Raw genomic sequence first — 27787 nt, forward strand, 5'->3', positions numbered from 1 at the left:
CTTTCATCAATATTATGATACCAACACATTGTGACCCATGATTGGATGAAAATTCAGTGGAAAGCCAAAAAATGATGATATGCCTGTGGCGTGTACCTCTCCAGAACAACGGCGAAAAGCGTGTGTGGGCTTTCAGCGCTTTTATGACATCACCGAGGAAAAATATACTGTGCTGTCAAATGGTGGCCCGATCAAAACTTTTTTTTTTACGAATAGAACTTTACTCTGGTAGTTATATATATATAGCTTAACTCTGTCGAACCGGCAGATTTTTCAAAACTCAGCGGCAACCGCCGAATGGTAGGTGTCCGATAGGTGGTTAACAATCTTACTCAGTGTAGCTGAAATCATCTCGTTTTCAGTTCCTAGATCATCTCTGCGGTTGGACCGACAACATTGTTGTTGGTTCTCCGTCGGGTTTTTCGCTCGCTTTCCTAGGTCGCTGTGTTGGACCTTTTATTGGTGACGTATTTTGACCTTTGGATTGGCAATCGCTTTTGTGGCTTGTTTGGATTTATTCTTTTGACTGTTCTTGGATAAGATGTCTGATCCTAAGTTTTTTCGAGTATGTGTGAATGAAGAATGTAAGGTTAGGTTACCGAAAGCTTCGGTGGACCCTCACACTGTTTGTTTAGGGTGCAGGGGTTTTGAGTGTGCCTTGGATAAAAGATGTAAAGAATGCGAGGATTTGGATGAAAAGAAATGGATGGAAATGAAACGCTATGTGCGTAAATTAGAGATGGATAAGTTACGGAGGGCTTCTAAATCTAAATCTAGGTCTGTGAGTGATGTTAGCCTAGACATTTCTTTTAACCCTTCTATTCCTAAATCACCCTTAGAAGTAGATCCTTCTCCCGAGGTGGTAACCCCCGCTCCTTCTACAGGAACTGTATCTGCTGTTATGGACCCTCAGTTCGCCAGGATGGCGGCTGAGATGAAAGAATTAAAGGATCAACTTGAAGCCTTGAAGAAAGGTAAGAGTGCAAGTGAAGTTTGTGATAATGTTTGTGCTAGTGCAGTGGAGGTGGCGACTGATCGACCCTGTCATGCCCCTAGATCTAGACCTCTACCAAGCTCCCAGGACCTAGGGAGAAGGTATGTCGACGATCGTAAGGGGGTGAGAGGGACGTATTCTCGGTCAGCCGTCGCCTCAAGCAGTCCTGTTGCTTTTTCCCAGGCTGCTTATGACCGCCACAGGAAAGGCGTGTCGGAAGAGCTTGCGTCTTCTCCTAGCCCCTCTCCTAGACGTAGATGGCAGTTTGAGGATTCGAGACCGACCAAAAGAAGATGGTTGCAGCAAGAGGATCAACCCCGGACTCGCTCTCCCCTTTCGGGTGCGTGGAGCTCCCCTGAATCTTTTGCTTCCGACGACGACCGAAACGCCTCTCCAGCAAAAAGGTCAAGACCTTTTTCGGAATGCTCTCCTCTCGCTGTTCGGAGGAGGGAGAGTTCTCTTCTTTCTGCTTCCGGAGAATTCTCGAGGAATCCTTCTCCTGCTCCCAGCTTGTCTCGACAACCTTCTCCCTCGGATCCTCAAGATGCAGCTGCTGCGGCTAAATCATTTATGACCGTCATGCAAGGCCAATTGGCTTCGCTCGTTCAGGCCTTTAGTCGTCCTCCCCCGCAGTCGGTCAGACGTAAGGACTCCAAGTTACCAGTGAAGAGATCTAGAAGGGAGTCCCCTGCTGAAGTTTCTCCTAGGGATAAGAGAGAACTGGATCCCTCTCCCGTTCGAGTCAACAAGGGGCGATCTTCTGGCCTGGAACATAAGAATTTTTTCGTTTCTCCCAAGCAAAAACCTCAGGGTTCTTCTCCTGAGGCTCGACTCTTTCCTCTCCACGCCTTAAACGACAGGAATTTTCTTCCTCTCGCGGGAACACTCTTCCTTTGTTCAGCAAGATTACGACCTCGGTTCTCCAGGGAGGAAAGAACGCAGCGGACTTCCTCGACGCCAGGGCGCGATTCGCCCTCGGCGCCAGGACGCGCATCCAACTCTCGGCGCCAGGGCGTATCCAATGCTCGACGCCAGGACGCTTCGCTCGCGATACCAGGACGCATCCAGCTCTCGACATCGGGATTCTTCTAGGGCTGTTTGTCAGGGCGCAACCAGCTCGCCGCCAGGGCGTAACCAACTCTCGCCGCCAGGGCGCCCGGCGATCGTCGTCCTCCCGGGTACACTACAGCGGGAAGAGAAGGAGACAGAGTTGGAAGGAATGCATGATTTGGAAGACGCGTTTCAGAGGACGAAGATAAACCTTCTAATGCGGCTGATGACTATAAGGTTCTTTCTCGCTCTCTTTTGGAGCTGTATGGTGAGGAGTTTAAGCCTGCTGCTCCTCGTTCCCCTCAGTCCCAGTTTAACAGGAAGAAATCGAGGAAGCAGTCAGCCTTTATTAAAATGAAGCTTTCCATTTCTGCTAAGAAGGCTCTGACCAGAATTGATAACTGGCTTAAGGAGCGTAGGCAAGCAGTTAAGTCCTCCTTCTCTTTTCCTCCAACTAGGCTTGCTTCGAAGGCGGGCATGTGGTATGACACTGGGAGCTCTGGGCCTGGGAGTACCTGCCTCCTCCCAGGGGACTTCTCTGGTTTAGTAGACTCTTCCAGAAGACATGCCCTTAACTCAGCTAAGGTGATGTGGTCTATGACGGAACTAGACCATCTCATTAAAGGAATTTTTAGGTCTTTTGAAGTGTTCAGTTTTTAGACTGGTCTGTTGGAATCCTATCCAAGAAGATGGAAACCATGCAGGCTACAGGAATTGAAGACCTTTCCAGTATTATGGCCTGTATGGATAAGGCTCTGAGGATGGAGCAAATGAGATGACTTCTCTTTTCACTGCAGGGATTTTGAAGAAGAGGGCTTTGTTATGTTCCTTCACGTCAAAATCTCTACTACAGTCGCACAGAAGGCGGAGCTCCTTACGCCCCCTCTCGGAGCATTTGTTTCGGAGTCCTTGGTCAGGGATATTTCTCTGACTCTGGCACATAAAGCTACGCAAGATTTACTTTCTCGCTCGGCTAGGAGGTTTCCTTGATGTAATTCCTCCAGCTGCCAAAAAGGAGGAAAAAGAGAGTTCAACAGCCCTTTCGGGGCAGAGTTCCTTCTAGATCTGATTTCAGAGGAAAAGACAAGAAACAGGGGTAGAACTAGCAGAAGGACGTTTAGAACTCGCTCTAGAAATTGAAACACAAGTCCTCCAGACAATAGTAGGAGCAAGGCTGTCTCTATTTTGGCAGGCTTGGGAAGCAAGAGGGGCGGACAACTGGTCTCTCTCAGTCATCAAGGAAGGATACAAGATCCCCTTCTCGAGGAAACCGCCACTTTCAACAAAGCCACTAGCCCTAGTGGCTCAATACTCGAACGCATTGAAACGAAGGGCACTCCTGAATCTAGTAGACCAGATGTTGGAGAAAGGAGCGATAGAACCAGTTTTGGAACTAGGATCCCCAGGGTTCTACAATCGTCTGTTTTTAGTGCCCAAGAGTTCGGGGGGATGGAGACCGGTCCTGGATGTCAGCGCATTGAACGGTTTTGTGGAGAAGACCAAGTTTACCATGGAGACGACTCAGTCTGTGCTGGCAGCAGTCCGTCCAGGGGACTGGATGGTATCCCTGGACCTGCAGGACGCTTACTTTCATATTCCCATCCACCCGACTTCAAGGAAGTTTTTGAGGTTTGTGATCCAGGACAAATGCTTCCAGTTCAAAGCTCTTTGTTTGGCCTCAGCACAGCTCCTCAAGTGTTCACCAGAGTAATGTCAAATGTGGCAGGATGGCTTCATCAAGAAGGGATAAGAGTATCCCTGTACCTAGACGACTGGCTGATAAGGTCCCAGTCGAAGAACAGGTGTCTGGAGGACTTACACAAGACGTTTATGATTGCTCAGGATCTGGGTCTCATTATCAACAAAGAGAAGTCTCAGATCGAACCGAGTCAGACGATTCTTTATTTGGGGATAGTTCTGGACTCAGCTCGTTTTCGGGCTTCTCCCTCACAAGAAAGACAAATCAAGTGCCTCGAGAAGGTTCAGTATTTCCTGGGGAGGCAGAAGTGCTCGGCGAGGGAGTGGATGAGTTTGTTGGGCACCCTCTCCTCCCTCGAGAAATTTGTCTCTCTGGGAAGGTTGCACCTCAGGCCTCTTCAACACTTCCTTTCAAGAATCTGGGACAGGAAGAATCAGGAGGACTCATTTTCCTTCGACATTCCAGCAGAGATCAAGAAACATCTGAGTTGGTGGCTGAACCCGTCGATCTTAGGGGAAGGAATCTCCCTACGCAGAAAGAACCCAGACCTAGTGTTGTTCTCAGATGCTTCGGAGTCGGGATGGGGAGCAACACTGGGGAACAAGGAAGTTTCAGGCTCTTGGGAAGAGGGACAAATCGGATGGCACATCAACAGGAAAGAGTTGATGGCCATCTGGTTAGGTTTAAAAGCCTTCAAAGAATCTGTCGCGGGGAAAGTAGTAGAAGTGAATTCCGACAACACCACGGCTCTTGCGTATATCAGCAAACAAGGAGGGACTCGTTCTTTACCTCTTTACGAAACAGCAAGAGAGCTCCTTCTGTGGACAAAAGACCACAGGGTGGAGCTTTTGTGAGATTCGTGCAGGGGCAGAAGAATGTAAGAGCAGACATGCTCAGCAGAAGAGGGCAAGTTCTGCCCACGGAATGGACTCTCAATCTTCAAGTTTGCCAGAAACTGTGGAGTTTATGGGGGAGGCCTTCAATAGACCTCTTCGCCTCCAGCCAGAACAAGAGGATCCCGAACTACTGCTCTCTAGTCCCGGACAGAGAAGCAATAGCAGTAGACGCCTTCTTGATGGACTGGGACGGGGATGGACACTTATATGCGTTCCCTCCGTTCAAAATAATCAATCTAGTAGTCAAGAAATTCGCCCTCCTAGATTCAGGAAGAATGACCCTGGTAGCCCCCTTTTGGCCAGCAAGAGAGTGGTTCACAGAGGTAGTGGAGATGTTAGTGGACTTTCCAGAAGTCTTCCCCCCAAGTCCAAGGCTTCTCAGACAGCCCCACTTCGAGAGGTATCATCAAAACCCCCTCGCTCTTCAACTGACTGCATTCAGACTATCGAGAAGCTTGTCAGAGCGAGAGGATTTTCAGCTCAAGCTGCAAGAGCTATCGCCAGAGCGAGGAGGGTCTCTTCACAGAGAGTTTACCAATCAAAGTGGGAAACCTTTAGATCTTGGTGTAAGCAGCATAAGGTTTCCTCAACCACTACCTCTGTGAGCCAAATAGCTGATTTTCTCTTGTCCCTCAGGCAAGATTCTAAGCTGGCCGTATCCACCATAAAAGGATACAGAAGCTTGTTGTCTACCGTCTTTAGGCACAGAGGCATTGATTTGTCTCAAGATAGAGACTTGAGAGACCTTTTAAAGTCTTTCGAAACAACGAAGCAGACTTTGAGACCCCCGTCCTGGAATTTGGATGTGGTTTTGAAGTTCTTGTGCAGCAGGAAGTTCGAACCCATCTCTCAAGCAACCCTGAGAGACGTAACAAAGAAAACTCTTTTCCTTCTCGCTCTTGCTACAGCGAAAAGGGTTAGCGAGATTCATGCTATTCAGAAACAAGTAGGCTTCAATCGTAATGGAGCAATATGCGCATTAAGGCTTGACTTCCTTGCTAAGAATGAGAACCCTTCCAAACCCTGGCCGGGGACGTTTGAGGTTCCTAACCTCACTGATTTAGTGGGCCAAGAGGAGGAGAGACTACTCTGTCCAGTTAGAGCCCTCAAGGCTTATATTTCCAGGACAAAGGACGTAAGAGGTTCTTCCAGTTCCTTGTGGTGTTCAGTGAAGGATCCTCAAAAGCCCCTCTCGAAGAATGCGTTATCATTCTTTTTGAGGGAGACAATAAGAGAAGCTCACCTTTTATGTGAAGAGGAGAACTTTGGTTTGTTGAAGGTGAAGGCTCACGAAATAAGAGCCATTGCAACTTCTCTGGCTTATAGAAAGAATATGTCAGTTAAACAAATTATGGAGGCCACTTTTTGGAGAAGTGACTCTGTTTTCGCTTCTCATTACCTCAGAGAGGTAAGAGTGGATTATGAGAAATGTTATGCCTTGGGCCCATATGTAGCTACAGCTTCGGTATTGGGTAAAGGAGTGACTGCCTCCCCTCAACCTTAACTTTTGTTTGGGATACCTGTAATTGGGTTGGTGTTTTTTATGGTTGTCTGAGGAAGCTTCCTTGTGGGAAAAGCAACCCCAGTCTAACTAGATAGGTGTATATCTAGTCTGCAAGGTTAGGTGGTTAGATTGAGTAAGGTTACAGGTAATAGAAGGGGAATAGGAAGTACAGAAGTCTAGTCACGTTGTTGGTCTCACCCCGTTTGACAGACTCGATTGAGTTGTTTCAGTATAACAGGTCTTCACCTGACTGGCGCTCCTAAGGAAAGCGGCTCAAGAGGCAGGAACCTTTGAAGTCAGCTACCTTAGCAGGTAAGGAATCAAGGTGTTTACCTACAACTTTTAGTTGTTTCCCAACAATGTTAGCTGTCTTTCACCCTCCTCCAAATGTGTGAATCAGCTATATATATATAACTGCCAGGTAAGTTCTATTCGTAAAAATGAAGTTTTTATGATAAAACAAAGTTTTATGAATACTTACCTGGCAGTTATATATATATTTTAAATCCCACCCTCCTCCCCTCAGGAGACAGGTCGGGCAAGAGATGATCTGAGGAACTGAAACGGGAATGATTCCAGCTACCACCCGATAAGGGTTGTTAACCACCTATCGGACACCTACCATTCGGCGGTTGCGCGAGTTTTGAAAAATCTGCCGGTTCGACAGGGATTAAGCTATATATATATAACTGCCAGGTAAGTATTCATAAAACTTTGTTTTATCATAAAAACTTCATTTTTATAAAAATCATATAACCCATCGGGTCAGATTCTGGTTTGTTGTTTGAGCTCTGATGCAAAATTTACTCGACGTTTGGTGTCGAAATCCGATTATGTCGATTTCTGGTATGGTCGAGGACTGGGGTTCTACTGTATATGTGGAGTGAGCTGGCAAGACTTTGTTTACATAAGGGGTTTTTTGGGGATGATTTCTGTCATACAGGAATTTCTGTGGTCCAGAAGTGGCTTGGTCCCAAGGGTGCCAGCATGAAGAGGTTAGACTGTATACGTAAAGAGAATATTAGTAGTGATACTGAACCCACTTTTGCTCTAATGTTACATTACTAAACATTTCCTTTTTACAAGTACTGTATATTGATACCTCTTGGGTTCTTGGAGATTTGATATAGTTCATATCTGCATAGATTGTTATGCAATTTGCCTTGTATAATCTCATGATTGTCTTTTAGGTCTTGAGAGCAGCATTTGTGTGGGCAATAATTGGGAGTGCCTTTCTTTGAAAGATGGATATTTATTGGGTATAATGCAAAATATATAAGGAAAATAGATAAGCAGGATGTTAAAAAACAAAGGAAACTAATTGTAGGACAGGAAAACTAAGCAATAATTGCATGGAAAACTTTATGAAAGAAATAAAAAGATGTAAAGGTTAATGCGATCATTATTAGAAAAGGGTAAAGTCAACAAAGTTGCCATGAATGCACACAGACCTGGATATATGACCAGGTTTGTGGTTTAGGCAATTTTTAAATGTCTTCTGGTCTTTTGTACTTAAGTGGTATTTTATTGCTTTCCGCAGATGTTTTTGCTTGTGAAAGTGATAATGATTCCAGAATTTTGCATTAAAGTGTAGTAACACTTGTGTAGCTGTGTAATAGCACTTGTATAGCTAAGACACTAGTTCATATGGTTTGGTTGGAAACCCTTGAAAGGTGAACCAAGTCAACATTTCTTGACTCTCAGAGTGATGACTCTAAGGATTTGTTCTTAACTCATCAATTGTTTATTGTGAATTGATATTTCATTTTCTAAAGCTGCTTTTGGTGTTTTAAAGTTAAATACCTGTACGTTATTGTAGTGCCTAAAACTTATGGCAGATGACATCATTGGAATCTCAAATGGCAAGACAAAGTTAAATAAGTTGGACAGCACAAAGCATTGTATACAGTAGAGTGCAAGGTACACTTTAGTCAGTACCCCCTATGAGGATTGCCATAGAGTAAGAGGATAGGTTATCATGGGTAGAATCTGTGGCTGTCCATTGTGATGAAGAAGGTAACAGAAGAAAAGGATGTGCTGGTAATTGACCTAGGATGGGAGATTTCAATAATTATTGGCTGAGCATTTTGGTGTACTCCTTTCAGCATAAGCACTGGCTGTAAGAAGGCCATTGTAGCAGTTAGTTGAGGACCAGGTAGAACTTTGCATTTGCTCAGCCAATAATTATTGAAATCTCACATCCTTTTCTTCAGTTACCTTCTTAGAGACAGATGTACTTCATCTCTGACCAAATCAAGATTTTGTTTAAGGAATCTTTTGGTATCAGTGTCCTATAGACACTGGACATAAACCTATCTTCCTACCCACCATCTATTGGCAATTATCATGCCCTCATTCACAGCTGAAGCCAATTCAGACTCATCCATCATCAGGATGGACAGCCACAGGTTCTGCCAATGATAGCGTATCCTCTTTCTCTGTGGCAATCCTCATAAAGGGGTGCTGGCTAGTGTGCCTTGCAATCTACTGTATGCAGTGCTTGGTGCTGTCCAACTTCTTAAACTCTGTTTTGTCCTCTGAGATTCCATATGCATAAAATGATGTCATCCTATTCCCAATCCTTGAGGTTCTGATGATGTTATCTGTCATAAATTGTAGGCAAACTTCATGTCATTTTAATTTTTTCGTTTTGATATTTTCTGTTTTTAACACTGTGATAAAGTACATATACTGTTGTGGTATTTGCATTGAATGGATGTGTCAAGTTTCACAAAAGCCGTTGGTGGTAGAAGTTAACCAATATTGAGCAGTTTTGATTCCTTTTGCTGTGTATTTTAATTTGAAGTTCAAAAGAAATCATTATTGGTTTGTATGCTTTTAGACAACATTTCAAAATTCTAGTCCACAAGATGAAAGTATTATGTTCTTTAGTTAAATTTTATAATGATTATTGGATATATACTCATGTTATTTTTATGCATTCTTGTGAAGATTCACAGTATCCCCAGCTTCTTTCATTAGCAGAAGGGAGATTTTAGCCTTCTTGATGCCCTTTAAAATACTATAGCCAGTATACAGTAGTACAGTATTGGTATACTTAACAGTATTAGCTCAGATTTTCATAAGTTGTTGCCCCAATTTCTGTATTGCTAATGTGTCCAGAATTCAAGGCATTTTATCATTAGTACAAATGTAATTTGGAATAGATTTTCAGTGACTTATTAATTCAGAAAGAATGCTTAGAAACTAGGAGGACAAAAAATTTATTTTCATGATATTTCATCGTGTGGTTTACCATACTTTCTTTTCTTATTGATTTTTATCTTATCATTTTCTTATGAATTATCCAGTAGCATATGTAGACCACTAAGTCTTATTTAGAGATTCAGAGAAGTTGGGGTTGGGCTTTAGGAACTTAATCTTAAATTAGAGGTGAAAATTAAGGCAAGATTGAAGAAGTAGCAATATTAGGTGGAAAGAGAAACAAAGTGAATGGATGAAAAGTAAAATGCAGAGAGCAATGCAGTTTGGGACAAAATGTAAAGAATCTTTCGGTACAGTTTGTAGAACTGTGCAAGGCACTCCAGGTGTATCCTTCAGTTAAGGTAATAGGTTATAATTTTCAGATGGTTTCAGTGCCACATCTTCACACTTGCCTTAAGTAAAGAAATATTTTACCTCACATAGGTCACATGTCTAACTTTGTATTAATAGCAAAACAAGCACAACTCAAAATGAGATGACTGCATAGTTGCAATCATCACTATGAAATTTGTTGGTAACCAGCATGCAATTGCCCATCATTGTTGCCTTGTTGGCAATTATTAGTAGTCTTTAGGCTAAAGGTAAACCTTATATATCATTTATTTGTTACTACAGGAACACAAACCCGTCACCTTTCATATCTGGAGTACTTATTGCTCATGCGATGGACTCGGCCTGTGTACTAACTGTCGGGGATATGCCCCTTCACTCAACTTTTCCCTTTGTCCTTTCAGCCATGTTTGTGTATAGTTGTATCACTCACTTACATCCCTCATTTTGCATTTCTTATTTGTACCTTTTTGTGCTTCATCACACTTACCTGTGTTTCTCACACTCATGTTTTGTGAAGTGAAGCTCTTTTGCATATTTTGTGATATTTTGAGTGTTTGTAACTTTGTTTTCCGTGCTCGCTGGCATGGAGTGTAAACATGTTCAGCATCATTGTGTAGGGTGTGATAGGGCTTGCAGTCATTTCATGTCTCCTGTGGCATTAGATCTGCATTCTTTTTGCATTTCTTGCCTTTCATTTCATACCTCTGCTCAGCTTATTAAGGCACTCTTCAGATACACAGGACACTCCCACTTTTCTGGCTATACCTCCCTCCTAAGTAATGTATCCAGATATTTTTAAGTAATTTGTATTTTTCGTAGGTATGCAAACCTTAACCTTTCATACTGGAGGAAGCCCTCCTCTGCCTCCCCATTTCTTCAGCCAATGGTGCGTATCTTAAGAGCATAAGTCCAGTGGGGAAAGTTGGGTGAAGGGACATATTCCTTCCTCCCACCTTCCTTGTTAGTTAGTACACAGGCTGGGTCCAGCACATGTGCAAAAGGTACTCCAAATATGAAAGGTTATAGTTTGTATGCTTAGGAAAAATACAAATTACTTTAAAAATTTGGTGTTTTTATAAGAATTTTTCCTAAGTAAGATCCATTCCTTCCACATGACACACATTGCTAGTTATTCACAAAACGTAAATGTCACAGAATGCACTAGGTCTTACTCCACATCCATATTTTTAAAGGCATTAGAAATTGCAAGTCTATTACTGTGCAAAGGTTAACTTTATGTAAGAAAAGACTGTGAAATATCCTGTACTACTACATAAGAATTCACGCCAAGAAAATCAAGGAAAAGGTATGTAGACACAATATTCTCTTATTTAACTGCATTAATTTCCTTTGTATTTGTAAACTGCATGCTGTCAAACCCTTGAAACTGAGGAAAACACCAAAACCCAAATAGTCCAGGAACTTACACATATCGTAGCTTTAACTGGTGCCTGAACTAAGGACTCAACAGTTTATGTCAAATTGTCAAGAAATGCTAATGATGAAGGAGAGGAGGAAGACCATGTGGTGGTATAAGGGCAAACTTGAGAGCCATTAGAACATTTCTGTCATCATTGTTACATACTGGATTGTGAAGTAAGTATTGAAGGAGCAATAGGAAAGATTAGCAACAGCCTGTGTGAAGTGGAGAGGGTGCTGGGCTGCTGGTAAATTTTCATAATTAGTGAATGAAGCAAAAATTAATGATGTACAAGTAGGGCATATATTTCTCTATGCTTCAGAGAATGAACACAAGAATTTGTTGGTGGTTTCAAAAGAAGGTTGTCTTCAAAGAGCTGAGATTCATGTTGACATTGCATTAGAAAGATCATGTTCTCAAAAGCAAGTTGCTGAAGTACATATGTATCCAATGGCCAGAGGATGTTCTTGGAACCTCACAGATCAAAATATTTTGGCTCCATAGGGGGGGGTTGCATCATCTGTGCACGTCATGTGGTGCATGTTATGCATTATTAAAGGGTGTTTGCAGTGTCCCTTTGGCCCCTAGCTACACCCACTTGTTAGCCTATTAATTTATTTCAGTTGCCTCCTTCAATCTTGCTGTAAACCTTTCCAACTGTTACTTCCTAGTGCAACTGAGAGACTTTCACCCAGTTCCACCTTCAGATCCTTGTACTTTAAAACCTTTATTTTCTTGATCAGTTTATCTTGCTGTCCAACCACTCCAACTCCCTGTTTTCTGTGTCCTGAAACCTGATTGGCCCAAAGTGCCCCGGTACTTGGTTTGACAACCTAAATTTCAACAAAACCTTCATAAAATGTTTTGGCCACATAATGAGAATGGAAGGGGAGCAGTCAGTCAGAGAAGTAGTAGATATGGAAAAAGCCAGGGTGAAAATCAGCAGAAAGATTCAGTAATTCATGGATGAAAGCTGTGTGCCAGGACTTAGACCTGATAATAATTCCATTAGAAAATGTGCATGAGAGGTGAGAGTTAGAGAACTTGTTATACAGTATTGGGTATTTAACACTACAAGGGGAAAAATTACTGTAAAATGTTAATGATGTTACGAAAGGTGGTCCTTCTTGCCAAAATCAGAGTTTGTGCAGGGAGAGCACATGAAATGGTCGAGGAAAATATCTTGAATACCACACAACATTATCCAAGAAAACTATTTGCAAACTAATGAGTGCTGCTTCTAGAAAAACTTCCAATTAAGGAGTGAGTTTATGTAAGCTTTTTTAGAAGTTCCTGGACTTTAATAGCATTTAGCTCTTGGTTCTCCAATCCAGATATTTCATATTCCTGGGCTTCAGGGTGAGACCACAATAAATTGTGGAAGAATCTATTCATTGTTAAGTTATGAGGTAAATAAATATTCCCTTAGTAAAAAAAAATTTTTTTATTTTTATTAGCAATTAAGAACTTTGCAACATACTAAGGACACCTCCAACCCATTCACAGCAATACATATCTTGCATTATCAACATTAAAAAAAGAGTGAATGGGTGTTTTCCAAAGTTATCAGAATGGTTGAGAATGTGACTTTTGTACAAAGTCATATTCCAATTGTTGCATTAATAAAGTCTATCTCTTCCTAAAAAAAAAATATATACCTGAGAACAAGACACACAAACAGACTGACATCATACCTTAAAGTATTACTTAAATTCTAAATTTCCAAGTTACCTTCAACCTCCTCCTTCCTCTATTTCAGGCACCTCCTCTTCTACTATTTCAGGCAACTCCTCCTCTACTATTTCAGGCTCCTCCTCTACTACTTCAGGCTCCTCCTCCTCCTCAACTATTTCAGGCTCCTCCTCGACTATTTCAGGCACCTCCTCCTCTACTATTTCAGGCACCTCCTCCTCTACTATTTCAGGCACCTCCTCCTCCTCAACTATTTCAGGCTCCTCCTCCTCCTCGACTATTTCAGGCTCCTCCTCCTCGACTATTTCAGGCGCCTCCACCTCCCCTTCCACTGTTTCAGGCACTTCAGATTCTATTATTCCAGGACCCTGTGGGGTTACTTCACCTTTGTCGAGTTCTTCATCGTCCTTTTCATAAAATTTAGCAAATTTTCTCTTTATTTCTTGAGACAGTGTTTCTTCCTCCTGCAATGAAATGAAGATAAACAGCCATATTATACAAATGACTTGTGAAAAAAACATAAAAATCTTACTAATGAAAAATTATTTATTAGAAAATTATCTATGCACAACTGCTGTTTTACAAATACAAGCCCTATTACTTTTACTTTGCAATTCTCTAGCCTATGGTAAAATACTGATGACATATTTACCAAAGAGTGGATGTGCTTTGATTATGTCTTATGTCCTTTGCACCAAAAGTCAAGCTTTTTCTTTTAAGCAGTTCATCGTTGGGAAGTGCGGGAACTCTTGAGTAAACTGACTGATCTTTATTTTTGAAGGAAAGTTTTTTAAAAGGTCTGACACGTTCATAAGCAGTGAAAAATACACACCTTATGAAGTTGCTAACAGCACACTTCAAGTGCTTGTTACCAAAATGAAAATTTCAAGTATCTGTTAGGCACCTGCTTGTGGCAAGTACCTGGAAAACTTTTGACCAAAACCTTCAAAACTCAAAAATTAAAGAGTAGTGACTGTACTTTTAGAGCATTGCCAGCTGAAGAGCTTGGCAACAAATTCAACCATATTTCAATTGTCAGTGGCACTGCATCCTCATATATATGCCTTCTGGTGCTAAAGAACACTACAGTACTCTTGATCTTCAAACATCAAGCTTTCTTACTTGAATTGGCTCGGTAACAACCAATGATAACAATGGTGCAGCCAAGACTACTGATGAGGCTTCATCTCAATTCAGCAACGGAAATACATGCTGAAGGTTCAGTTACCAAAGCAACTTCAGGCCCTTACTACTTCTGTGGGTTCAATAATCATCCACAATCACGCTGTCCTGCTAGGAATGTATACTACAAGCGTTGTAACAAGAAATGGCATTATGCTAAAATCTGGCACTCCCCACATGCACATTCTTAAGTATCTGTGCTTTCTCTGCCTCCACTCGTGCTTCTGTGACTACAGCCTCTCCAGGATGAAAGAGGTGTAGTTGAATAATATTAAAGTAATTAAAATTCCCTTTAGAACTCTTATTGACAGAAGCAGCTTGGACAGTTTTATCGGTTCCAAGAGAGTTTACAACAACAGACAAAAGTTTTATCATTCAGGAGGGACAGGCGACTATGGCCATAACCTCTCTCAACCTGTGTACCTGGCTACTGCCGTACTGATGTACTGAAGTTGACCTATATAATGACTGTTATCCAAAAATCTCGCTCTCTGAGCCTACAGTATTATGTTGTTTAAGTATCCTTGGACACAGTATCCTTAAGCAGCATGCCAGTGTTGAGATCCCATACGAAGGGCTACATCTCCCTCTTTGTTTGTGGCTTATTTACCTCGAACATGCTTCCTGCATCTTTGCCAATCTGCAGCTAGACTGAAGGCCAACAGCAACTGAACCTAGCGTTACATGTATGTTGATGGATATCTTATTGACTCTGAAATAAAACAAATGCTGAAAGAGGCCCTTTTTGAGCCTAGCATTTTTCACGGAGAGTCTAGTTCTACATGACTGTGAATGAGAGGCATAAAAATTAGTAATAGACAATTCGGAAAAAACTAACAGCTCTACTTGATTGGATGCCTATCCATTACAGTTAGTACAAGTGCCTTTCAAAGTAAACATCATCAAATACTTAGTAAAGGATGAAAAGAAGCCTACAAAGAACTACTGTATATCATATCAGCTATATTAAATTTGTAGTGGCAAGTTTTCAAAGAATAACTGACCACAATTCCTTGAGAAAGCTGTGAAAGACATGCATATATATTTAATGTAACAATCTGTGGATGCAAGCAGGAGGAACACAAAAACCTAAAAAGGTTCATGAAAACCATAAAATATAACATTGTCCTAACACTCAAACATGTGTTCTGTCATATTCCCATCGATATGTTTGCACTGGTGAAGAAAACTTGAAAAACCCAGCTCAGAACACTTGTGGGCACTGTAAGATGCCAGCTTCACTGTGATGGGCATGGTCATGTTAGCTTACTACTCTCTTGGCTTTCTGGTTTTTTATACAGCTCATCCAGACCCAGAGTTTCTCACTCAACTACCGCTGCTGTGACCTATAACCACATCAACAACGGTGTGACAGTTACAGCTTTCTATATATCTTCCCCACTCACTGTTGAGACTGAAACTTCTGGTTTCACTATTGGTGTGACACTTACCCAGCTCGGACATCCTATTGTCATCTCCCAGACACTGTGAGCTAGTGGACAGAGACACTCCTTTATGGAGATGTACAATATCACTGAAGCATTTGGTAAATAGCATAATTTCTAAAGGGATCATAAATTCAAATATCACAGATTAGGCATTGGTTGCCGTCATGTTTAATACAAAACCTGCTAGTAAAATCAAGAATGATGAAATAATGCAGTGGTGACTGAAGTTATTCTGCTTTTGCTGTGACACTGTATGTTGCCCAGGCAAGCAAAAGGCATGGCTGCTAACACACTGTTGAGTATGTGGTGCTCACCCTGTCTTGAGTGTGTGGTGCTACCTGTAATGTCAACACACTGCATTTTCTGCATAATGCTTGGTGTTATCCAGGAACAGTGAGACTAGCCAATGCCAGAACCTTCTGATCTCCATGTAAGAGAGCAAGCAAATACTTCATGAAGGTTTCTATTTGCCTATCTATGCAGGGATCTTTCTTCTGTTGTGATTAAGTGCCTCCTTGAGTTGTTTTCCATTTTCAGAATGCCATCATGTGTTGTTCTAATGGTAAATCATCAATCATGTTAGATGACTTGAGGCAGTCTCTCCATCAGAGAGGCATCACCACCAATTGCACTACACTTTATAATCCTAAGGGGAATGAGTCTGAATGTTAATATCAGATCATATGGAGGACAAGTACTCTTGTCCTGAGGACTGAAGAACTTAACCAAGCTCAATGGAGTCTGCTGTTCCTTATAAATTCTATTCAATTAGGACTATATTATACCAACCAACTAATTTTTCTCCTCATGAATGGATATTTACTTACAGAATCTAAACATGGCCAAGCTATATATACCTGGTTGACTAAACCTGGCCAAGTTTCCATCATGATACTTGTCCAAAACAGTAAGTATGATCCACCAGTAGAGAAAGTAGAACTCTTGTCTGCTAATCCTGAATATGCATAGGTTCATCTTGCCAATGGGCTTAAACAACAAGTTTCCATCATCTGGCACCTGGGACTGCCTGTCGGCCACCCTCACCACATGACCCCTTTTTTTTCAATTTACTTAAAATTTGACTTTACAGAACTCTTCAAAAATCTTACACATATGCTCCCTGGCATTAGTGATCAACTTTGGAAGCAAACCCTGAATCTGCATTATAAAATACAAGTAAACCTGAAGCTAACTGGGATATGAGCCATGGAGGCTTCAGGTATTGGACCAAACTATTCCAGGTCCATGGCTTTTACCAAAAAATATACCTTCATATTTTGATGATTATGGATGCAGGATCACAATGACACTGAAATGGAATTTAGCATGGGCCAAAGATATGTTGGGAGCAACTTACCAGAGGAAGAAATGTTCTGAGGAATACCCCACCCAGGAGAGGTTCACCAAACAAATTGAAATATATGGGTAAAAATATTACTGCTTTGCTTGTTCACTGATTTGAACAAAACTAAAATAAATATGACAGAAGCAAAGTTATGGTCCATCCTTTGTATGATTACAGTCCAATAAAACACCTTCTCTTTCACCAGAACAAAAACATTATAAAATATCTTGTCTCGAGTTGGTTAGTCATATGATACGGTAGTTAATTTCCTTATTATGTAGGACTAGTAAGATAAAGAAGAAACAGCATGCTCTAACACTTGAACTAGACTTTACCATAATTTGTGCAACCACAGAAAAACTGTTACTATACATACATCAGTAAAAGTCCTTATCAAACATTGAAATCTATTGTCATAATCTGTAGACTTTAAACTGCTGTAATGCATAATAGTATATTCATATCAGGTCTAATTTGTTCTGCTTTCCCTATTGTGAAATGAGTTCCCTAGCAGACATGTACCTTGAATGCTGATGCTCAAGTTCTTTAGCTTAAAAAAAAAGTGCACTTGATAAAGTAAAGTACCTGTACAATGCTAGGTGCATCAACCTTCCAGTTTGAACATTTGCGACAGCTAAGTACAGCACGTGACCTTCCTCCTGTGCAGCGACATTCTTGGCAGTCGGGAGTAACACTAGACTGCACGACACGTTGAGCAAACACGTCCAAGAACTTTGTTTTCAAAGTCTGCAATTGATAATGAGGTAGTTTTTACTATTGGCTGAATGTAATACTTTTTAATTGGGTATTTTCAGTCATTATGGTACTTCTAAGATTTCAAGGTAAGTAACAGTATTAAAATCTGATATCACTTACGGCTTTCTTGGGGTTCCACCTTAGAGAATTGAAGACTGATCCATTTGTCCTCAGGGCAGCTTCTGCACAAGAGCCTTCAACATCTGTGATTAGTTCACGTTCATCTGCATCACCCTTTAATTTTTTATAATCTGAAATAAAAAAAGTGTTGAAATTGTCTACACTTTATGAGGAAAATTTTTTTACTATAAAGTCAATCTCCAGTCAGCAAAAATTTTGTGAGAAGGGGTCCTGACAAGGTGTTGAGAGACCATGGTTCTGGCGACAATGCTCCAGTAGAGCAGCATAAATTCATATGCAATACACTGTACATCAAAGCCCCAAAGGAGATGTAACTTTCTAAAGGTTTGTATTTCACTGCTAGCATGCTGCTGAAAACTAAATTCGAGTATGCATAACAGAACCATAAGCAAGTACAGTACTTGAAGATGCGCCATACTTGGCTTGATAATTTATGATTGTGAAAGATTTACATACTGACATAAAGAAGAATGTGCTACCAATGAACATTTTGAAAGTCAATCTTTTACTAACGTATATGGAATCAGATTAATTAGATATTACTCTGCATAATCTAATAATTAGGTTCCTACACTGAAAAAGTACTGTATGAAGAATGAATAACAGTTTTTAATTCTTAACCTTTCCAATCAGTTCCATATTTAGGCCTAAATTATTTATGATCAACATAAATTGCAGTTCATCTTCACACCACAACAGGTGAAGGACCGTCAAGACTAAATACGTGCCAAAGCTAGCTGTAAAGTAAAAACTACTTAAATGAACTTTACAATTAAAAAAGAAACTAATTGACAGCACATAGAATTATCGCCATGCTAAAACACATCGTCCAGAGGTCCACGTCAGACCTCTTATCCCTTCTACACTTTACTAAACTTAGGTCTTCTTTATCCAAGGGCCTGTGCTGTCACAGAGCTGCCTTAATCTAAAACAACCAAATACTTTGTGTAATTAACCTACCTGTTATACCCTTTTTTGTCACATTGCTTTTTTTAGGTTGGGGGGGAGGTTAAGAAAAAACACTTCAAGACATTAAAGCACTATTTAGGGTATAAGCACAAAAAATCCCCCACCTTGGCAACCGTACAATAATGCTCTCATTGTTGGTAGTTTGTCATTCATGTCGTATGCAAAGTATCAATGAAACTGAACATAACTATGTACACAAAATTTTCAGAACTTCCCCTACAGTGTCAAACCTAGCCAATCTTATCATAACTCCAGTGTTAGGGCATCCTCTTCTGTAGATTATCTGATAAGGTCAAAAGTTGTACTTATCTGCACTAATATTCATGAAAAAAATGGGCATATACTGTAACTAAGCAAAATAACACAATAGATCACATAAGACAAAGGTTTATGCTATGTAACTATACTGATAGCTGCAAATCATGCGTAGGATTTGCTGCCATAGCATCCACTTGAATTTTATCCCATTTACAAGTATTATTGACATGCAAGCAAAGTTAAATGTATTTTTCTTTAACCTGATTCAAAATTTGCTGCAAGCTATTTTCAACAACATAAAATAGCTAGTGTAATCGGTTTCTAGTGGTATTAAACAGCTTGTGGGAATATATTTTAAATTTGCTACTGCTGTATTGGTTTCGTTCTAAAATTAATTTAATCCTCCTTTATAAATCTAAGGATTTTGGAGGATTTTCCAGATATTTGTAGGTGATACGAGTGGACACTCGAAGGTAAGCCGAGACCTTATTATACACTAACTTAACCATGATTATGGTAAAATGCAGGCTCTGTGAAAACTGTCTTAAAAATCACAGGACAATTAAGCACAATTTTCAGGAACCCAGCTTTGCAACAAAACATCTAGAATAATTGTCAAACCTTGACCAACTTATACAAGAACTCATCCAAGAATGTTTAAAATACAAGCCCTTAGCAAGATACAGAAAATGGTTGATGCAGTAACGTGTACAAAAAACAGTTCTCAAAATACTGTACCAGAATGTGTACAAAAATATGACATTTTCCTAGAAATAAAAGTCAAACCTAGGTCATCTCATTACTTGTCAAAGATCATAGATCTCTTTAACATCTGCAACCCTAAAGTTCTCCACTGAATACTTTGCAATTAAGCACATTACAGTATTACAGGGATACAGTCTAACCTAACATAGCCTAACCTGGGGTGCTGCATCTTATTTGGGGATCACTGACCAGACCTGGGCAACCTCCTTAACACTACAAAAAACGATACATCTTTACCAAACTTTTCTAAGTGTGGTCTAACTTTATAGTACTGTACATTATACAGAGGTTCATATTGTCTCCTTTTCCCTCATATTATATTGATGTTTAATGCATCTTAGTATCATATGGGCCTTTGAAGGTTTTAAGTTATTAACGATAATGACTCCTAGTTCTCCTCTTGATGACAGCTCTATTCCATTGCTTTTTGCCTTTACTTTTCTGATGTTCCCACAGGTCTTTTACCACATACCTGTCAAAATCTTAACTTTACCTTTCTCCAGTTTACAAATCCTTTGGGCAATCCTTATAACTGTCTCGATATGAGAGTCCATGGGCTCATTAAAAACTGCATAAAAGCCACAGTTAAGACACCACATCAAAGGGAGAAAGAAGCTCTAGGAGTCTAGATCTTGAGAGGATATTAAGGTAGGGCCATTTTCCCTAACAGTGACCTTTGATCAGAGCCTGCTGACTGATTTGACAAAGGAATGAACTTCTGGGGAAAAAGCTACTTTTGATAGGTACACTTTAGAATAGCGTAAGTGACATGCTAGGCCTCAAGCTGTGATGGAGGAATAAATTTACTATGAAATGAAATGCCTCAGTTTTCAGGCAAACAGCAATCTGAAAGATGCTATGTGACCTCTTCATGAATTGGTACCTTACAAGCCCAACGTATAAACAACCAAAATGGACTTCGAAATATAAAACATTCATATTTTCACAGTTAAATACGTAAGTAATTCATTTGGCCTTCACTGACCTAGAGACCGTCATTCATCTACTGATGATATTGGATTCAGTGTTGATGAGAAATGATTATATTGTATGTTATGGCGGTCACCCCCAAAAAAAAAAAAAAAAAAAAAAAAAAAAACAGTAGCCTATTTATCCAACTAATATCCCAAAACTTGACAGGAGTCCCAGCACATGAATCTTCCTGATCTTCATCAATACACGGAGACTTTAATTTCACCCAGGCAGCTAGCTTAGGCCTACACTTCGTATCAAGCTCCCAAGTGTCTATAATCATTAGTGATTCCTCCTAGCCTAGCCAGTGCCACCAACTTAAGCTATAGATATGTTGCATGCATAGTATCCTAAGCTTAGTCCCAACTTATAAGAAGTTTTAGCTGGTTTAAGGATAATCTACAGGTCTTAGCTACTGACCACCAAGTAACTGGTGAAATGTGACCCGTTAGATTCTGGTATTACTCGGCTAGTCTAGCCTACCGTATATTAAAGTGAAATTTACCAAAATTTTCATAAGCTTACTGACCTACAATAAACTTGATAGATATTTAGAAATTTCACCCAATAAACAAAAAATGCTTAACCTGATGTTCACCAGCAAAAGCACAGTCTGACATGAAGGATAAGGTCTGATTGTTCACCTAAATGGCTCAAATGGACATACTGAAATTAATTTTACTTTTTTAAACATGCCAACACTATTATGTAATGCAATATTAATGGGCACAAACACACGCAAAATAACAATAGCTAAATTTCTCAGTGTGACCCCTCATCATTCACACAGCCATATACTGTAGTTGCATTATAATTTTTGCACACAGCAACATAATTTACATTATCTGTGGAGCATCACTATATTGTGATCGAAAATAATGAGTAAAAAAGCCACAATAATATATTTGATAAATTTATCAATTATATTATTGCGGCTTTTTTACAAATATTTTACATTACTTTTCTTTACAAGAGTCTAAGCATTACAAAAGTAAATGAATCTCTTGATGAATATTACTGCTTTCTTGGAATATACTGCAAAATTTAGGCCAAAGGCCAAGCGCTGGGACCTACGTGGTCATTCAGCGCTATTTTTCTTATCTGCTTTAGTACAAAATTCATTGTTACTAACCAAGCATTTGGAGTACTAAGTCTAATGGAACATTTGCTCATATTGTACATGTAAATCAACTGCACTACTTTCCAAAGCAATATTATGATGTTTCACATTGTAAATACATTTCTACTTGCACTGTAAGTTTATCTTTATACTACATTTATATTTTGAGGATATATATGTAAGGAATACTATGCTATAAGTAAACAGCAAGGTCCAAAAAATGGAAGATAGCTATTGGAAAAATTCATACACTGTTGGTCATCGCAGTATCACTGAGGCTATTCTTAACTGGAACACACTGAATGACTAAGAGTAAAATTATACCTCTGCCAGCGTCAGCACCAATACGCACATTTTATCCAAATCCTGTACCTGTCGGATTATTCAGTTTAAGGAGTCTGTGGTTGTTAACTGTATAATCTCAGTTAGTGAAGTGGGATAATGGGAAAAAAGTGCAAATGGTGATACAAGCAACAGATTTAGCATGAGAACTCTTATTATCCCCATAAATCAAAACCAACTTCCAGCCACCTCAATATTTGGCTTTTCCAAGATGGCTGACACTTTTCCAAAATGGCAGCAAATTTGTATATTTCAAATATTTTCATTTCATAAGCCTATAAAAGTTGCATACTGTCCATATAATGATTGATTGTGTATTTTGGCATTTACTTTACTCATGAAGAGATAAAGTGAACCCATCTTTCAATATGGCCACCATATGAACACCATATTTCCAAAATGGCCAAAAATAAAAAGTAAATATTATCTCCTGAGAGAAACCAATATGTTTTGTGTATCAATTAGTTTTACTGAAGTGCAGCTGCAGAGAGTTACTTTGCAGCTAAGCTGAGATTTGTAACACTTGCACCTGCCATGGCATTCCTTTCATTACAGTTATGGTGTCCTGCACTTCCACTTTCGGCGAAGGGAGGATTCTCATGTTTAAAGTGAGCAGGAGGTACATTTGTGTAATATTCAGGAAGAGAAGGTGCTTTTTTTTATTTTGTTCCACTTTGGATGATTTGGGCCACGTTTCTGTTCTCACCCTTTTCATCAGTGCTCGGATGCTGAAACAAAGATACGCCTGCCCCATGGAAGGATGTTTGTGCAGTTGTGGCACTTGGATTATGGTCCAGATTGTCATCAGCACAAGTTGTAAAGAGCCCTTTTCTTAGTGTAGTGGGACAAATTACTTCTTCCTCCATAGCCCTGGTTACAACTGCTTCTCCTAACCCTTTAGTCAATTCCAAACCCTATCATGGCTGATGCTGATTCCATGGTGATGGAATGTATCAGTTAACTGACGCTTCCTGGGTTTGCAAGACCAGAGACCAATATATATGGAAACAGAGGTTCTCTTGACTTGGAATGTCTGGAGAATGTTGAAGATGCTGGATTCTTTCGACAGTTTTATATCGCCAACGTTTTTGTAACACACTTACAAATTCCAACAAACTTGGTGGCACAGATTCTCTTCTAGTGTCTGCTGTTAAGGTTCCATCAAATTCTATCTCATGTTCAAGCATCTGTTTCCTCAATAACTTAGCTGCTTTGGCCACGATTAGTGCATCATTGTAGTCACATGCCATGGCTAGGGCTTCTCCAACTTTCCTTTTGTAGGCAAACCAAATTTCTCTTCCCTTTTTAAAGTCCTCCAGTTCTGGGATGCAGGCAAGTATCTGTTCTTCAACCGTGTTCGGTGCACAAAGGAAGCATCAATATTTAGCTGTTCCAATCTTTGTTTGTACAGATCATAAAGTTCTACCATTGTAAAATAGCAGCACCCATCTGTAGTCAACTGCTTGTCTCTTATGCATCTCAAGCTCAGCAAAAGCATGGGCGCATGCCTCTTGTCTGTACTGCACATAATCATCTCCAATTTCCTGGGGAATTTAGCCAGGTCCTTTCCCTGTTGTACACAAGATAGTTGATACATATGGTCCTGAGAAACAATGTCTCCCAGCACTAAGCTTGGCCAGAAGTTTCTCATCTAGTAGGTTGCGGCACATCGTTGCAGCTTTTCATGTAAGCAATGTCATGGCCAATCGTAAATCTTTGATTGGTGCTGGTTGGTCACAAATAAAGCATATTCCTTCTTACTCAGTCTTAGATTCTTCTGCATCTTCTTCATCTGCCTTCTGGCTACTACGTGTGAATTTTGCTGATGGGGCATCATCATCTTCTTTTGTCTTACACAGTGACTTCCTTTTCCTTTCTAGTTTTGTTGTTTTGGACTTCAGCATACATGATTCATGATATGTTGCTTTGTTATTTTCAAAGGTCTGCAGAATTCCATCACCTTCATCAAGCCTTTTGGGATGAAATGGTATAGGCATTGCATTTAACTCATAGAATCCGGGAATGTTTGTAGCAAGGGTAACATAGCCAGCACCAGATGCATCAACTAGTCTTTCACGCGTGTCCTCTTGGCACAAGCAACAAAGCTTCCAGTTAGTCGTACTATCTCCCTTCAAGAAAGAAGCTGACTTTCAAGATTGTCCTGCCATTGCTTTTGTTCTATAGGCCCAGGGTTTATCCTTTTACCACCTATATAACATATATGCACTTTCAGATATGGGATACAACTAGGCTCAGATATGTCATAATCCTACCCCTATCCCGATCATTCATCCAATGCTATGTAATTCCCATGTGATCTGTACACCAACTAGAAGACTAAAGCCCCAACTTCCTTGGCTCGGCTCTCCTGCACTGGCACATCCTGTCAATCCAGGTGCAACTGTTTAACTTTGAAGTGGGGCTAGCTAAACAGCATTTGGGAAACTAATAACAAATCTCTGCCATTAGCTAGCACTGAACTCCATGCTGAGTTTCACAGCTGTAGTGTCAATCAGTGTTCCCTGGTAGTACACTGACACTACACTATTACACTTTTACATTAAATTACCCATTTTTTTCCTAAATGAGGGATTTATTAACAATTTTTTTCCTAAATGAACTGGGACGAAAAATTAACTAACTGGGGATTAATTGATTTCTAATCTAAAAAATGGGAGTGAACTAATCAATTAAACAATATTCAAATATCCACAGGCTGAAACCTGTTACCCCAAATCCATGTATTACCCGTATCACCATTTGCTTTTCACCTATTTTTTGTAGGCTCATATATTGTAGGCTTAAGTACCAATTTTTGGCATTTTGGCGGACATTTTTGATATAGTGACAGCCATCTTGGATATTTCTATGCAGAGAAATTATAAATCTACACATATAAGGCTTGTTTTTAATCAGTTAAATACCAATATTCAAATATCCACAGGACACCATTTTGAAAACCTGTCAAAACGCCATCTTGGAAAAAACACAAACACCTGGCAAAATTTTTGTGTGGCCGGAGGTTGATAGTTCCTGTCCTGCTGGTCTGATGAGACCAAGGGACAATATGAAGAATAAAACTTCATAATATGTTGAGCCAAGTTTCAAAACACAAACACCTGAGTCTTGTATCACCATTATACCTGCACACTTTCCCATATTTTTATGGGACACAGATTACCCGCTCAAAGTTGGAATTCAGTGAGGTAATCATATTTTGTTAATGGTCAAATCTGTCTCTAACACTGAGTTCGACGGGTTAAATTTCCTTTATACCTCTTTGTATCTGTGGTCTGGATTAAAAAATGCAGACAGAGAAAAAACATATGGACACTTAGTTATATGAACTGCAATTGTTCCTGAACAAAAAGAAAAAAACAAGAAGGAACTTAATCAAATACACACACATACAGATATATATATATATATATATTAAAGGATATATATATATATATATATATATATATATATATATATATATATATATATATATATATATATATATATATATATATATATATATATATATATATATATATATATATATATATATATATATAATATATATATATATATATATATATATATATATAAAAGTAGTATAAAAACCAAATCAAGTTGCTTTACCCGAACTGTAAACAAACTTCTCGTCATATCCAAAGAGTTTCTTCTTCAGTGCTCTGATCTTCTTTGTATCACGGCCTTCAGTATTCGGAACGTCTCTCGAGAGAAGGTGATAGGTAATGTCATTGTCTCTCATGGCTTCTTCTACGAACAATCCTGCTAGGCACGAATCGCATGTCAACTGGATTATATTTCTTGAAACTCCAGGACGCCATCTGTAAAGAGTTCATCTGTTGCAATTCTAAGGACTTGAGCATAAGAGTTTGGTACTGTATTGTGCTTATATATGTAAAAAAAAAAAACTTTGTGAAATGTATAATGGCGATACTGGAGGTTGTCAAATGTTTTCAATTTAGTATACTGTATTCCAGTACGAAACCAAGATTTGTTAGCTCGATAAAATGATCAAGAACGCAAAACCTAATGTCCCACAAAAATCAGTAATTTAATATTAGTTTTGATTATTTGATTAGCCCAGTGAATGTAATGTTTAATGAACTAAATGAAGGAAAAAACGAAAAAGGGGCCGTATGCAAAATTTTTCAGGGCCATGTTTGAGGGAAAACACATGATGATGTCTTGAGTCTCATTCCATAGCTATCAAGTTCCTGTTGGAGGGCAAGAATAAAAAGAAAAAATAAACAAAAAAACAGATGATGGCACAACTATTATCTTAAAGTAATATAATCTCACTGAAGTTTTTTAGCTGCAGTTATGAGGGCATCAACGCCACCGTCAGTGGTCGGTGGTCCAGTCATTTTCAGGGAGCGGAGCCTTGACGCTAATTCCACGGCAGAGACGAAAGGTGCTGTGATGTCTATGGCATCAGGATTAACGACAACCAAAGAGTATCGTACATCCGCTGGAAAGATAGGAGCAACTAGTTTATAAGACGGTAGGATTTTTTACCACAAATTATTTTGGCTAAAGCTGAAGGCTGCAACATTGTTATTTAGCGACAAGGGACTAAGCAAATTATACTAAGGAGCAAGAATCTTAAGTGCCAGTCCTTCCCTAATATTCTTTTTTCTTTAGACCTAAACTGAATCAAGACATTAGGTCATAAATCATAAGAAAGACACAATTCAAACAAAATCACTGTCAGACCACTGTTTGGGGCAATGTAAAAAGGAAAACTGATCACAGTTTGCCTTGAAAAATGTAACTGTGCTTACAGATCACATGCCATCAAATTAAAAGCTGTCATTGCAGATTCTTTCTTTCACATTCCTCAATACATTTAAGAAAACAAAACAAAAAAAATTAGCAACATAAAAAAATGACTCTAAGCCTACCAAAAGCGCTCTTTTGGAACTGGACATTAAGGAAGTCTAGGAGAGACACCACGTCCCTCTGCTTGTTGCAGTTGGCGACTTCAACAACTAGAGCGACATCTGCAAATCCTGCGGTACTTCCTCGGAATGTCGTGTTCCAGCCAATGGGTTCTGAGTTCCCAAACACTTTGCAGGTGCTGCTGGTACCTTCTGCAAACGCAAGAGATTGTAACATGAAATTAAAATAATCTGGTCAGACAAGGATATCTCGGATGACTATTCATTTGTCTTCTGGAAGTTTAAATGCTAAAATTTTGCAGACCTGATGTATTATAGATTACCATGTCTGCTAGAGTGTTCAAACTGTTTATATCTTGCTTCGTTTGTTTATTTTTTCTTTAATTTTTTAGAGACCAAGACGGGCACAGCTGCCCAGATCTATCAAGAACGGTATAATAATGGACTACTTTCCTTAAATGGTGACATGCCTTCAGTAGCAGAGGCAGACTTAGTGAATAAAGAAAGACATAGTACTGTACGTAGGGCTGGTTAAACAGAGTGACCCCCAAGTTGCGACTGACATCGAAATATTCTATTGTATACCTTTACTCATAATTCACCAACATGTGCTGTAAAAAAATCTGGGATGGGATATATATATATATATATATATATATATATATATATATATATATATATATATATAGATAGATAGATAGATAGATAGATAGATAGATAGAATTTAGGCCAAAGACCAAGCCTGGGACCTATGAGGTCA

The 27787-nt window shown here is 39.6% G+C and overlaps 3 protein-coding genes across 3 annotated transcripts in view; 2 read left to right on the forward strand and 1 right to left on the reverse strand.

Moving 5' to 3' along the window:
* Positions 1 to 541: 541 nt before the first annotated feature.
* On the forward strand, positions 542 to 2086 carry LOC136851016 (uncharacterized). The gene has a single exon (XM_067124990.1). It carries the CDS (start codon positions 542 to 544, stop codon positions 2084 to 2086), a length of 1545 nt encoding a protein of 514 aa, XP_066981091.1.
* Positions 2087 to 3874: 1788 nt separating this feature from the next.
* On the forward strand, positions 3875 to 4597 carry LOC136851017 (uncharacterized). Its single transcript, XM_067124991.1, has one exon. It carries the CDS (start codon positions 3875 to 3877, stop codon positions 4595 to 4597), a length of 723 nt encoding a protein of 240 aa, XP_066981092.1.
* Positions 4598 to 12550: 7953 nt separating this feature from the next.
* The window catches only part of LOC136851018 (uncharacterized), a 115969-nt gene continuing 100732 nt past the window's right edge, over positions 12551 to 27787 (reverse strand). Inside the window, exons 43-48 of the mRNA XM_067124992.1 lie at positions 27031 to 27219; positions 26429 to 26597; positions 25738 to 25950; positions 17665 to 17797; positions 17374 to 17535; positions 12551 to 13277 (exon numbers count right to left, since the gene is read on the reverse strand). Of these exons, the coding sequence (XP_066981093.1) occupies positions 12855 to 13277; positions 17374 to 17535; positions 17665 to 17797; positions 25738 to 25950; positions 26429 to 26597; positions 27031 to 27219 (1289 nt within the window). The 3' untranslated portion in view covers positions 12551 to 12854. The remainder of the gene's footprint in view (positions 13278 to 17373; positions 17536 to 17664; positions 17798 to 25737; positions 25951 to 26428; positions 26598 to 27030; positions 27220 to 27787) is intronic.

This window comes from Macrobrachium rosenbergii, chromosome 23 (assembly GCF_040412425.1).
Source record: "Macrobrachium rosenbergii isolate ZJJX-2024 chromosome 23, ASM4041242v1, whole genome shotgun sequence".
Lineage (NCBI taxonomy): Eukaryota > Metazoa > Arthropoda > Malacostraca > Decapoda > Palaemonidae > Macrobrachium > Macrobrachium rosenbergii.